Here is a 12,821-nt window from a genome sequence, read left to right as displayed (position 1 = left end):
ATAATAAAGATAAATGTGCATGTTGTGGGCGAGATGTGAGAATAAGTAGTATGTTGTCCATTAACTTCTTTTTTCATTTTACATTCAAATGCCAGAAAGCTGCACTCTTATGTACATGAAAGAAAATACAGCTACATCAAGAAAATGTTACAATAAATAATGCTAATTATTAAAACAGAAAAGGATAATGAATTAAGCTAAAGCATTTATCATATCCAAATAATTTTACTTAACATTCATAGGGAGGAAAAAACCAGCCTGATAAATCTTACTTCATTTCCCCCATTATAGGGTTATATTTTTAAAAAAATTTAAGATCAAAATTAGAATGTTACTATGATTTGCATTATTAATGAGGAACAGTAAAGTGGAATATGAATATATACTTGGAACCATTCACTGAGGAAGCATATTTTGACAAATTGAGCTAGAAATCTTAGAACATTTTCCCTGCTCTACTATATTCTTGTTTATGGTTTATAAATCTAGTTTAGCCACTGCTAAAGAGGCAAAACAGGATAATTCTCCCTGCTTGAGACACAGCAACAAGAAGGAGGAGTGGTTTGCTTGGCAACCTTACCTGTAAGCAATTAAACATGCAGCCTAGACTCTCTAGAGAAGTAGGAGGTTTAAAATAATCCAGAGGGGGAAATCACAAGCAGAGAGAAAGATAATTCAGAGTTAAAGGAACCAAGAGTAGAGGCACATGTTTCCTTTTAAACAAATTATGAGAAAGACATAATTTATATAGGCATTTCCCAAAAGAGAAACTATAAACTGCATCAGAATTCATGTGCAAACCTCAAAGTAGGTTTCCCCAACAAAACATGCATTTTGTTGCACTATTTATAACACATAGGAGCACAGATTCCTTCTATCACAAGATATAGATGCAGATTAAGTTGTTATTGTTGACCTATTATTAATGTTCTTATTCTTTTAATGCCACTTTCAGTCAGTTTTCAACTCTTGATTCAAATGTCTTAAGTTACACCATTAACTTCTGATTTGGTTAAAGCTGCATGGTTTAGTGTACTTTTTGTTATCCATACACAGCATGTTAACATAACATTGTTTCCAAAAGTTCCACCTGCTAAGAGGCTGTCCCCGAAAAAGTTATGTACGTTTATCATGTAATATTTTTTGGGGGAGGAGGGGAAGTCATGATTGAGATGGCAGAGAGCTCTTCTCTCTCAGCAGGTCATTGTCTAGCACTATTATGAGCTGAAAGGCTGCAACCTTATGTCTGCCTCTGAGAATGAACTGTTCAAAGTTGCCAGCACCAGAGTTCCTCTCTCACCTCCTCCTAGATAGCAGTCCTGCTGAGAATCTCATGCCTTCTTCAAAATTCTCACCTCAGCAGGAGAATTGAAAAGAAATGTTATGGCGCCAAAAAGCAGAAGGCTGATATGTAACATAGAAGTATATGTCCAAGAAGTGCTATGATAAGAAAACCTGCGAATAATGGATAACAAAAAAGAAAGCTGCAGTTTTGAGAAACTCATTTCATCTTTTTTTTCTTGAGTGTTACAGCTCTCAGTCAACTAAGGATCTGACAATTAAAAGAAAGGAACAACTTTTTGTCAGGTATTTTTATTTTTGAAGTAGGGCTGTCAAGCAATTAAAAATATTAATCATGATTAATCGCACTGTTAAACAATAGAATACCATTTATTTTAAATATTTGTGGATGTTTACTACATTTTCAAATATTAATTTCAATTACAACACAGAATACAAAGTGTAAAGTGCTCACTTTATATTTATTTATTACAAATATTTGCACTGTAAAAAACAAAAATATTGTATTTTTCAATTCACCTCATATAAGTACTGTAGTGCAACTTTCACGATAAAGAGATTGAATTTACAAATGTAGAATTATGTACAAAAAAACTGCATTCAAAAATGAAACAATGTAAAACTTTAGAGCCTACAAGTCCACTCAGTCCTACTTCTTGGTCAGCCAATCACTCAGACAAACAAGGTTGGTTACAATTTGCAGGAGATAATGCTGCCTGCTTCTTGTTTACAATGTCACCTGAAAGTGAGAGCAGACCTTCGCATGGCACTGTTGTAGCTGGCATTGCAAGATATTTATGTGCCAGATGTGATAAAGATTCATATGTCCCTTCATGCTTCATCCACCATTCCAGAGGACATGCTTCCATGCTGATGATGGATTCTGCTTGATAACGATCCAAAGCAGTGCGGATTGACGCATGCTCATTTTCCTCATCTGAGTCAGATGCCACCAGCAGAAGGTTGATTTTCTTTTTTGGTGGTTCTGTAGTTTCCGCATTGGAGTGTTGCTCTTTTAAGACTTCTAAAAACATGCTCCACACCTCCTCCCTCTCAGATTTTGGACAGCACTTCAGATTCTTAAACCTTGGGTCGAGTGCTGTAGCTATTTTTAGAAATCTCACATAGGTACCTTCTTTGCGTTTTGTCAAATCTGCTGTGAAAGTGTTCTTAAAACGAACATGTGCTGGGTCATCATCCAAGACTGCTATAACATGAAATATATGCAGAATGCGGGTAAAACAGAGCAGGAGACATACAATTCTCCCCCCAAGGAGTACAGTCACAAATTTAATTGATGCATTAGTTTTTAATGAGAATCATCAGCATGGAAGCATGTCCTCTGGAATGTTGGCTGAAGCATGAAGGGGCATATGAATGTTTAGCATATCTGGCATGTAAATACCTTGCAACACCGGCTACAAAAGTGCCATGTGAACGCCTGTTCTCACTTTCAGGTGACATTGTAAATAAGAAGCAAGCAGCAGTATCTCCCGTCAATGTAAACAAACTTGTTTGTCTTAGCAACTGGCAGAATAAGAAGTAGGACTGAGTGGACTTGTAGGCTCTAAAGTTTTACACTGTTTTGTTTTTGAGTGCAGTTATGTAACCCCCCCCCAAAATCTGCATTTGTAAGTTAAACTTTCACGATAAAGAGATTGCACTTCAGTACTTGTATGAGGTGAATTGAAAAATATCGTTTCTTTTGTTTACCATCTTTACAGTGCATATATTTGTAATAAAAAATAATAATATAAAGTGAGCACTGTGCACTTAGTATTCTGTGTTGTAACTGAAATCAATATTGAAAAAGTAGAAAAACATCCAAAAATATTTAATACATTTCAATTGTTATTCTATTGTTATAAATGCGATTAATCGTGATTAATTTTTTTAATCACGATTAATTTTTTTGAGTTAATCGCGTGAGTTAACTGAGATTAATTGACAGCCCTATTTTGAAGGATAGCTTTTATCATTCATGTGAAGGACTGGCTTAATAATAAGTACTAGGTTCAACATTGATACTTGAAACTACAGTGTTGAGGCCAAGTAAGTAGGTAGATCGGTACAACTTGGCATCAGATGACCTATGTTGTCAACTTGTCTGTGGCTCTGATACATTAAGTTATACTGGTGGGATATAAAATGAGATTTCTCTGTTAACTTGACAGCTTCAATTATCACTATAAAGGAAAGAACTAACAGATGAGAGGTCATCATACTGTTATTCAATCTCTTTAAAGGTGTAATGAAAATTAATTATCCCGAGCATAAAACCTATTTGCCCACCTCTAACACAATGATGATTAATGTTTTAATCACCTATCAAAATGAATAACTCACCCAGGTGAGCAGGCAAACAGAATTCTGCAATGCTGCTATTATTTAACTATATAAAACCCAAGATAAAATGCAGATGACAGGGTTAAGGATTTTAAAACTTTCAAAGTCTAATGTGAATTCTACTAGTGGGCTACCCTTTCATGTAACAATACTTAAATTAACAAGTTATAGTTTAATACCTGGCATTTTTTTAGTTCCCTCTTCAGTTGAAGAATTGTGATATGATGTGGCTCCTCTTGGTCGTTTCCAATTCCACTATCAGTTCGTGGCATGACAAGAGCTGCCTTCCTTAGCTCCTGTGCCATGTTGATCCAATCCTGCAGTTTCTCTTGTTGACTCCTTGTTAGGCTGGCAATGTCATTTAGTTCAACTTGGAAGGGAAACGCTTCCTCTATGCAATATCTGTAGTTGAAACACTCCACCTGAAGCTGGGAAAGCTGCTCCTCAAGAGAACGAATTCGAGTCCTATCTTCACTCATATCCTGTGATCCCTGGCTAGCATGGCTCATTACACTAACCTGCTGATTCTGCAAAGCTTCCCGGAGCAACTTGATCTCAAGTTCCATTTCATCAATCCGGTCCCGCTCAGGGTTATAGTTTACAACTGGTTTATTTCTAATATTCTTGGCTCTGTTGGCATATTTGAGGGAATTTAAAGACTCATCAAAGTCAGATGAGGATGGATTTATACATGTTATCATGACAGTCTTGGCATTTCCTCCTAAGGAGTCTTTCAGAATACGAGTAATTTTAGCATCCCTATATGGGATATGTACACTTTTTCTCTTTGGGTCTCCAAGAGCACTTATCACATTTCCCAAAGCCAATAAGCCACTGTTGATCTGAATTGATTCCTTGAACCGTTCACCAGTGTTCCCTGTTTTCGTCACCCTTTCTGATCCTGCCAAATCCACAAAGTGGAACTTAGAAGCAATGATCTGGCCTGATCTCAGAGATGAATCTTGTGCAGCATCTACATTTTTCGGAGACTGTGCAGGTTGTTGCTGACAAATACTGATGGTAAAAATAGCATGAGATCGACTGGAGTGCTCATTCATTTGTGTCGTACCTGTGTGGCGAGCTGCATTCCCACTTTCTAAAAGGCTCATCACTTCATCCACACTTTCCACTTGGCAATCCTTGGCACCAACAATCACTACAAACATCAAGCCCAAGAAAGCATGAATAATGGGTTAACACTAGATTCTCAGCAAAAGTTTACAGAAAAACAGTTTTTAGATAAAGTCATGAATAGTCAAACTAATCCACACAAAAAATACTAAAAATCCAGCAAAAAAAAAAAAAAAAGCTATAATAATGTGTACAAGCTCATATTAGTATATGAGCTCACAGCAAATACCTATAAGAAAAATGTATATTAATGGAAGCACTACATACAGCATATTAAACCTGTAGCGTATGTATAAAATGCATTTTTACCTTACCAGAAAGCTTGTTGAGACTTTATTTAAATCAATACAAAAAACAACAAATGCAAGGTTACAGTGAAGACTTTAAACAAACAAAAGATAGAAAATTCAAAGTTATGGTTCTCACAAGTCATAACTTTCTCTTTTTATACCTATATAATATTTGTATTATTGTTGATCGGCCTAATACAACAAACACTTACATTTGTGAGTAATTTTACTCATGTGAGTAGTCCCACTGAAATCAATGAAGTATTCAGTTGCTCATTTGCAGGATTGGACCAGAGGGTATTAATGTTTATACCTTACTACATATCTAGGAAATATGACCAAGTAACACTTACTTCAAGCAATTATTTTGAATTTCCTGACTACTGAGCTCTTCAAATGTCTACATGTAGGAGCAGGATTTTATAATGTTCCATGAGAATTAATGTATGATTTGATTTCATCCTGTCAGCCACCCTTTTTGAATAGCAGAAAGGAATGACAGACCAGAACAATCCTTATGACTGATTATGGTCACCCTTTTGTTTTAGGATAAGTTATAATGTCTACTATGGTTTCCTATTTGTATTACAAATCAGGCAGTCTAGTTAAATATACATTTCTTAGTTTTAAGGTTTTAGGACATCGACATCGAGCACATCACCGGCCACCAACAGTACCAGGAGGCGTGAGCCAGAGTGACATCGTTCTCCCACTACAAGAAAGGGACCAAGTGACCTTCTCCGTTGGATCATATGAACTGGAACCATAAACTCCCTGAACATTAAATCTCACCAAATGAGGGTCAATCCATCCTCATCATCATATCCACTCATTATTATCCACACCCGAACATAGCCACTTTATGAACTTCATACCCTCATATCTCAATGTCTGTACTTTGACCCATCAACCTTTTACCCCCAATCGGGGATATTGCAGATTATGTATTCCTCATGCCACCTTATCTTAAACCAAACTTTGCACCCTCGATAATCTGTATGTTATTCCCTGATAACCAGAAACTTCTATGCTCAAACTCTGTTCACTATTTTTTTTAACATCATCTTAGTAAGAGACAGGATCTTGTATTATATCTATGTTAAGGAGATCAGAGGAATGTTGAGAGCCTGAAGCCCCTATGTGAATTGTTTGTTATAAGATTTAGCAAGGCTTGATTTACAATGTATTCTGCTGAATATACAATACTGCTGTCTGTATACCTTTGAAGGTTTCTGTAAGAGATTGTGTGAATGAGGAATGCATGCATCAGGAAAAGATAAGGTGTGAAAGCCATCACAAATGTCCAGATGGTCAAGAAAAAGTGAGAGACTTGGAAAGACCAGGAGACAATCAGAAAACATCCATTGTACCTGATGCTAAACATGTTAGCAGCATTGACCACCTCAGAGGTGAGGCAGGCACCCCCGAAGGCAAGACAACAAATAGGAGATAACGATGGGAAGCCCAACAATAACCATCAAATGATAACACCACTTAAGGACTAATGATTACAGGATGACATTGCAAAATGCCTGGACTCAAATGGGAATTTACACCTATAAAGCTGGGGTGTTTTGCCATGGAACTCTGGGTTCAATCCTGCAAAGCCTCGGAGTATTGGATCGCGACCGACAAGAGCCCAGCTCCTCACTCGTGCTCAATCTAACTGGCCATTAGATTAACTCAAGCTACAACAGACTGGTAACTATAAACATCACTGGCAGGACTCTCTCTGTGTGTGTATGTGTATATGTGTGTGATTGAAAAGCATATGCTAACTGTTGTATTTTCAATAAATGCTGTGTATTTGCTTTCCTCTATAAAGATCCCGTGTGCTCTGTATGAGCATAACATACATGCAGGTCTGTGCACACACAAAAGAATTGAGTGCAAAACTGGAGGACAAGATAATGCCATACTGAAAGATCGGGCCCCGTGTGCAAGGGAGCATTGTGTAATGTTGCCTTATGATAAATTAGGAAAAAACAGTGTATCCCAGTGGTTCTCAACCAGGGGTACACATACCCCAGGGGGTAGATCAACTCATCTAGATATTTGCCTAGTTTTACAACAGGCTACATAAAAAGCACTAGCAAAGTCAGTACAAACTAAAATTTCATACAGACAATGACTTGTTTATACTGTTCTATATACTATAGACTGAAATGTAAGTACAATATTTATATCCCAATTGATTTATTTTATAAAGATATGGTAAAAATGAGAGTCAGCAATTTTTCAGTAATAATGTGCTGTGACACTTTTGTATTATGTCGGATTTTGTAAGCAAGTAGTTTTTAAGTGAGGTGAAACTTGGGGGTACGCAAGACAAATCAGACTTCTGATTTGAGAGCCACTAGTGTATCCCATGTATACCACAGAATTTTACTTCATTTGAAAACAACATTTCTACAGTCAATGCATTTGCTATCTTTGAGGATGCTGTCATAGCAAGCTCAGAATAATGGATTACAAAAGAAGCTATGTTTAATTCATCAGGGCAAAACAAAAAACAAAAATTCCAAAACGTGTAAAAAAAATGTATCTTAATGGTGATAAAGGTTTCATGCTTGAATAACTTAAACACAGCTATATGGAATTTTACAAACTTGATCTGCTCTAAGAACAAGAATGAGAAATCTCAGTTCAAAGGATAATTCCCCCCCACACCCCAGTTAAAAAGAACTGAAAATAGATGCTTATAATGGAAATTGCTTCTCAGCCGTAACTAGAACACTGTGGTAGAGATTCCAGAATATGTTGCTTAAGGAGCAAGGATTTTCTGGACAGTTTCCATACCTCATAGGTCTCTGTTTAATTGGATAGTCGAAAATACAGAAGTAATAAAGAATATTACTGTCCAATATAGATTTCCCCCAGGATTTTACTGATGAATGGGAAGAGCTTGCCATAGAAGGATATTTGGTCAACTGAGGCTGATCAGAAATTTACACGCATAAATGTTTGTACTAAAGAGAGTAACTGATCCCTGCACAATAGTTTAAAATTTATTGATGGATCATTGTTCAAAAACCTATGCTTCACCAAGAGCATTCTAGCATTCATCCATTTCAAAGCCACCAACAAGACCAGCAGTTTATCTCAGTATCACTTTCTCTTCACTCATTTCAATTTGTGAAACTATTGAGGCCAGATGTTTACTACATGTATAGCTTCTGCATAATGCAATTGAAGGCATAACACAACAGTTTGTACAGTACAGAAACCGTATATTTTATGTGGAATTAAGTGTAAGGAGGCTGGGAAGCAAGGGTCCAATCTGCAGAATTTACTCAGGTGAATAATCCCATTGAAATCATTGTGATTACTCTGTAGGATCTGCAGGACCAGGACCCATATTCGCTCCTTATCATTTCCACCCACTCTAGCAGTATTTGTTTTCTTGACGTATTAACAGCTACACCTCTACCCCTATATAACGCTGTCCTCGGGAGCCAAAAAATCTTACCGCATTATAGGTGAAACCACGTTATATCGAACTTGCTTTGATCCGCCAGAGTGCGCAGCCCCTCCCCCCCCCGAGCACTGCTTTACCGTGTTATATCCGAATTCGTGTTATATCGGGTCGCGTTATATCGGGGTAGAGGTGTATTTAAAAACAAAACTGACTCAGACCATTCGAGATGAACTTTACATTTATCAATAAAATGTATCCCTACAATAGACCTCCCCTCTTGTTTCCTAATATCTGTAATTAATAAGTGCTTTTTCTTTTAAGAGAAGACAAGAACATTTGCTTTTGCATTTGCTTTCATAAACTTGCACTTAGAACAAAATATTATTTCAAGCATATAAGTAGGAGCAAATTTAATACATTTTTGAGTTAAAATAGGCTTCCCTACCTGTGTTTCCCTTTTCATCTTCTCTGATGTGTAAATCTTTCATAGAGGTCTCCAACTCCAGCAGATCTCTGAGTTCTTCCTTGTAGACCTCTATATAAGATACTTTCACACTGAAGTCAATATTATGGTTTTCAGAGATGCTCTGAAATAGTTCCTGTATAGCATGTGGAATGATACCTTTTTCATCCTCTGCAATCGATGCTAAAATATAAACAGAAATGTGACCAGGCTTGCAGTGAATATATCTTTATAGTTTAGACTAAAGTTTAAACTTCTGAAACGTAAACAAAAGTCTGTGGCCATTAGTGCTAAGCCACCTGTGAATCTGAAGAATTTAGTCCTGTCAAAAAGTCTCAATATATCAATACTATTGAATGGCTGAATATTTGTTTACAATCCTTAACAGGATTCATATTCAAGCTCCAATAAATTACTTGTTAATATAAACTGGAGGGGAACATGGTGAGTGGTTCAGCAGTCAAATGCATCACTATTATACGCCTATATTTCTCATGAGCCACATTTCACACACAGCGATTACTGATGGCCAGGACATTGCACAATTTTACAATGACAACCTCAATTTTCAGTAGATACCTCTTGCTCCAATAAGGATACAACAGTACTTCAGTAAGTTCCCATGTGCTGGAAATAGGAGATAGTTTTTAGGAACACTTCTTATTCTTTCAGCCAACATATGGCTCACCAATGCCATGTCAAACTCCTGCTTTTAAATATCAGCAAGGATCTCAGATGTTACTTATACCACAGTATGGAAATTGGTTGGGGGTTGATGAGAGGCTTCTGAGTGGCTCACTCCTTCTAACCAAGAAAATTAGAAATTGTCCCATCTAATCAGTGACTCAATAGGTATATGTGAAAAAAGTTGCTGAGCTTTGAACAGCTTTGTATTGTGGCACCTGCTATTTAAATAACCATGGTCAGTCAAAAGATGACAAGAAATTAAAATTAAAAGAATAAAAAGAATTAAGAATATGGAGGATTTTAATTTTTACAGAGATTTTTAAAATAATCTATTTATATCCACTTGGAAAGGTGAAATTAAAAAAAGAACTGCCATGCTACAATTTGGGTTTTTCCATTAGGAGAATTAATACCTGAAAGCAGTGAACATGGTCAAGGGGAGGAAACCCAATCTTCAAATGATTCAATTTAAACATGGAAAAAAAGATAATATGACCCAGTTAGTCTGAAAGATAAAAGAGACTGTTTTCCATATTTTAGAATAACATGCTGATTACCTGATGTAGCCAATATTTAAACAGCAGGAGTCTAATCTGGAATCTTGAACCACAAAGACATTGAAATAAGAAATGTCTTACAATCTTGTTTTCTATTATAAAATTCTGCAGCAGCAGCACGCTCTAACAGGAATAGAATTCCAATAATAATAATGTCTGATAACTCAGAATGATGATGGTTAAGGGAGTTGTCATTACTGGCAAAATAACCCAAAACAAGATCAGATGTTTGCCATTTTAAGCCAAAATTCTGATCTCTATGATACTGATCTGGTACTGACACTGTATCCTTTTTTAGACCATCATATGGAGACAGAGGGCCAAATTCATAGGTGAGTCTAAGGGAATCTAAGGTGGTGTACTTCCTACCTCCTGACATCCTCAATAATTTCAAACTTCATTACACTCAGTTTGAGTCTAAGGAGAGGCTACATTGGTGTAATTCTCATGCTAAGGGAACAAAAAGGAAGTGTATATTACAATGGCCTAGACTCACTCAGATTCACCAATATACTACTGCTAAAATAATATTTTCTCAACTCTTACTTTAGATAAAGAGGTGAGCAGACTCTAAGTTGTTCAGAATGTAGTATTCAGACTCTCATGGTGCTCAACTGAATTATTTGAGGAGCACAAAAATATTCTGGGCACTCAAGTACTACAGTGATGGATATGCTAGAAATACCTAAAGTAGATTAGATAGATTTGCTCACCATTGCTTGTTTTAGTTAATACTAAATAAAGTTAAGATCAAACAGGTTAAAATAAATGAGCTCTGGATGCTCAAGCACAGGGTGGGATTAAATTTGGAAGATGAGAGCAAATAGTCGCACATCTAAAACAATCCTATTTTAAATGTGGATCAAATCCAGAAGCTCCAACCAACCTCATATCAGTGGCTGGCACTGACTTAATGTTGGGGGGTGCGGAGGAAAAGCACTTCATATGACACTTCTCAGGGTTCTTGAGTACAGTCTAATTTAAGGTAAACCCCTGTTCTGGATCACTCATCTAACTCATGTTTGGTCAGAAGAGTATATTAGTTTATAGTAGTGTTTTCCATTAGCCTTTTAAACGTTTTTTGTCAGTAGCATAGAGCTTAGATACTGTAGCAATGAGCAGTGTAGAAACTTCTCAGATATAGACAGACTGAAGTGCTCTCTATGCTGCATAGACACAGTTGTTGGAATTATTTATTGCAAGTGGAGCCAGGCCAGTGTTCTAAGGGGAAAAGTCAATCAAGCAGCAAAAACTAACAAAAATCCCCACACACATAAACAAAAACCCAACAGCCAGCCTGAACAACAATTTGCCTCAGGTTTTTAAAAATACACTTGTAAAATATAGTTATTTCACAACTATTACATAGCCTTCCAAGTATTATTTATTTGAGTTAGGCAAGTACACTGGTCACAAATCACAGAAACAAAATAAACTTTCCAAAACATACCAATGTGACCTCCACCAATGGTGTACGTCTTCCCAGACCCTGTCTGTCCATAAGCAAAAACAGTAGCATTATATCCTTCAATCAAAGACACCACTAAAGGCTTAATGCAAGTTGTATAAATTTCATCTTGGGTTGAATTTTTGCCAAATACAAAATCAAAAGTGAAGACACGGTCTTTCCCAATGATAACTTGCTGTGTGTTTGGGACCAGTCTCACGCATACTTGATGGTTATGAAGAATCTCTTTGGAAAGCAGAGGTCTTATTCTTACGGCAACTTTAACTGGAATCTCTTCCATGACAGGCTCCAATTTTAACACTTAACCTGAAAAATTTTCTTATGGTTCTTGTCTTCACAACATTCTCAATCTTCTGCATCTAAGAAACAAAGTTTTCTGAATTACACGGTGAACAGAAGTTCGTTTCCCAGTGACTTACTTAACTTTCCACTTTGGAAAAAGTTAACTAAAGTGAGTGAGTTTCTGTCCTGTAAAAATGGCACAGAAGGGTCCAGACCCATATTTCTTCAGTTTATAGGTAATTTCCCCCCCCTCTTAATTACCAGACCAGCAAATTCGACCTGGAACTGAAAGTCAGGTGATCTTCTTTCTGGACATGGCATGATTACATTAAGTCAGCAGTTCTCAAACAGGGGGCATGAGCCTCCGGGGAGGATTGCTAAACTTTCTATGGGGATACGGCAAGCCTTCCCATTCACTTCCAGGGTTGCAACACCACTCGGTGAAATTTAGCCCATCCGCCACACCATCTGACAGTGGGGTGGCTAGGACAAATTTCACTGAGTGGTGTTGCGACCCTGTAAGTGAATGGGAAGGCCTGCCGTACCCCCATAGAAACACTAGCACTCTTCAATGCTGAAATTGAGAAATACTGCCTTGAAAACTTTGTGGATATTAAGTCATGTGCTTTTAAAAGTTTCCTAGCCTATGCACAGTTAGCAGGATCAAAGGACTGATTTATTTTAAGTAGAATTCCCTTTATTGGAATCAATGTATTAATAGCCCCAATTCCACCTAGATTACATTGGAAAGTCTCATTTTGTAAGGGGGGGGGGAGAGTGGGGCTCTAAGTTAAAAAAAAAGTTGGGGGGGGGGAGGATGGCATAATTCCAAAAAGGTTGAGAACCTCTACATTAAGTAATAGAGACAGCGCCATGA

General features: G+C 37.0%; 1 protein-coding gene across 1 annotated transcript in view; it reads right to left on the bottom strand.

Moving 5' to 3' along the window:
* KIF27 (kinesin family member 27) overlaps positions 1-11,942 on the bottom strand; it is a 37,435-nt gene extending 25,493 nt beyond the window's left edge. The window contains exons 1-3 of the mRNA XM_065406418.1: positions 11,645-11,942; positions 8,933-9,133; positions 3,828-4,804 (exon numbers count right to left, since the gene is read on the bottom strand). Of these exons, the coding sequence (XP_065262490.1) occupies positions 3,828-4,804; positions 8,933-9,133; positions 11,645-11,942 (1,476 nt within the window). The remainder of the gene's footprint in view (positions 1-3,827; positions 4,805-8,932; positions 9,134-11,644) is intronic.
* Positions 11,943-12,821: the final 879 nt, after the last annotated feature.

Source organism: Emys orbicularis, chromosome 6 (genome assembly GCF_028017835.1).
Source record: "Emys orbicularis isolate rEmyOrb1 chromosome 6, rEmyOrb1.hap1, whole genome shotgun sequence".
NCBI classification, from domain to species: domain Eukaryota; kingdom Metazoa; phylum Chordata; order Testudines; family Emydidae; genus Emys; species Emys orbicularis.
This window is presented reverse-complemented; position numbering and strand designations above follow the sequence as displayed.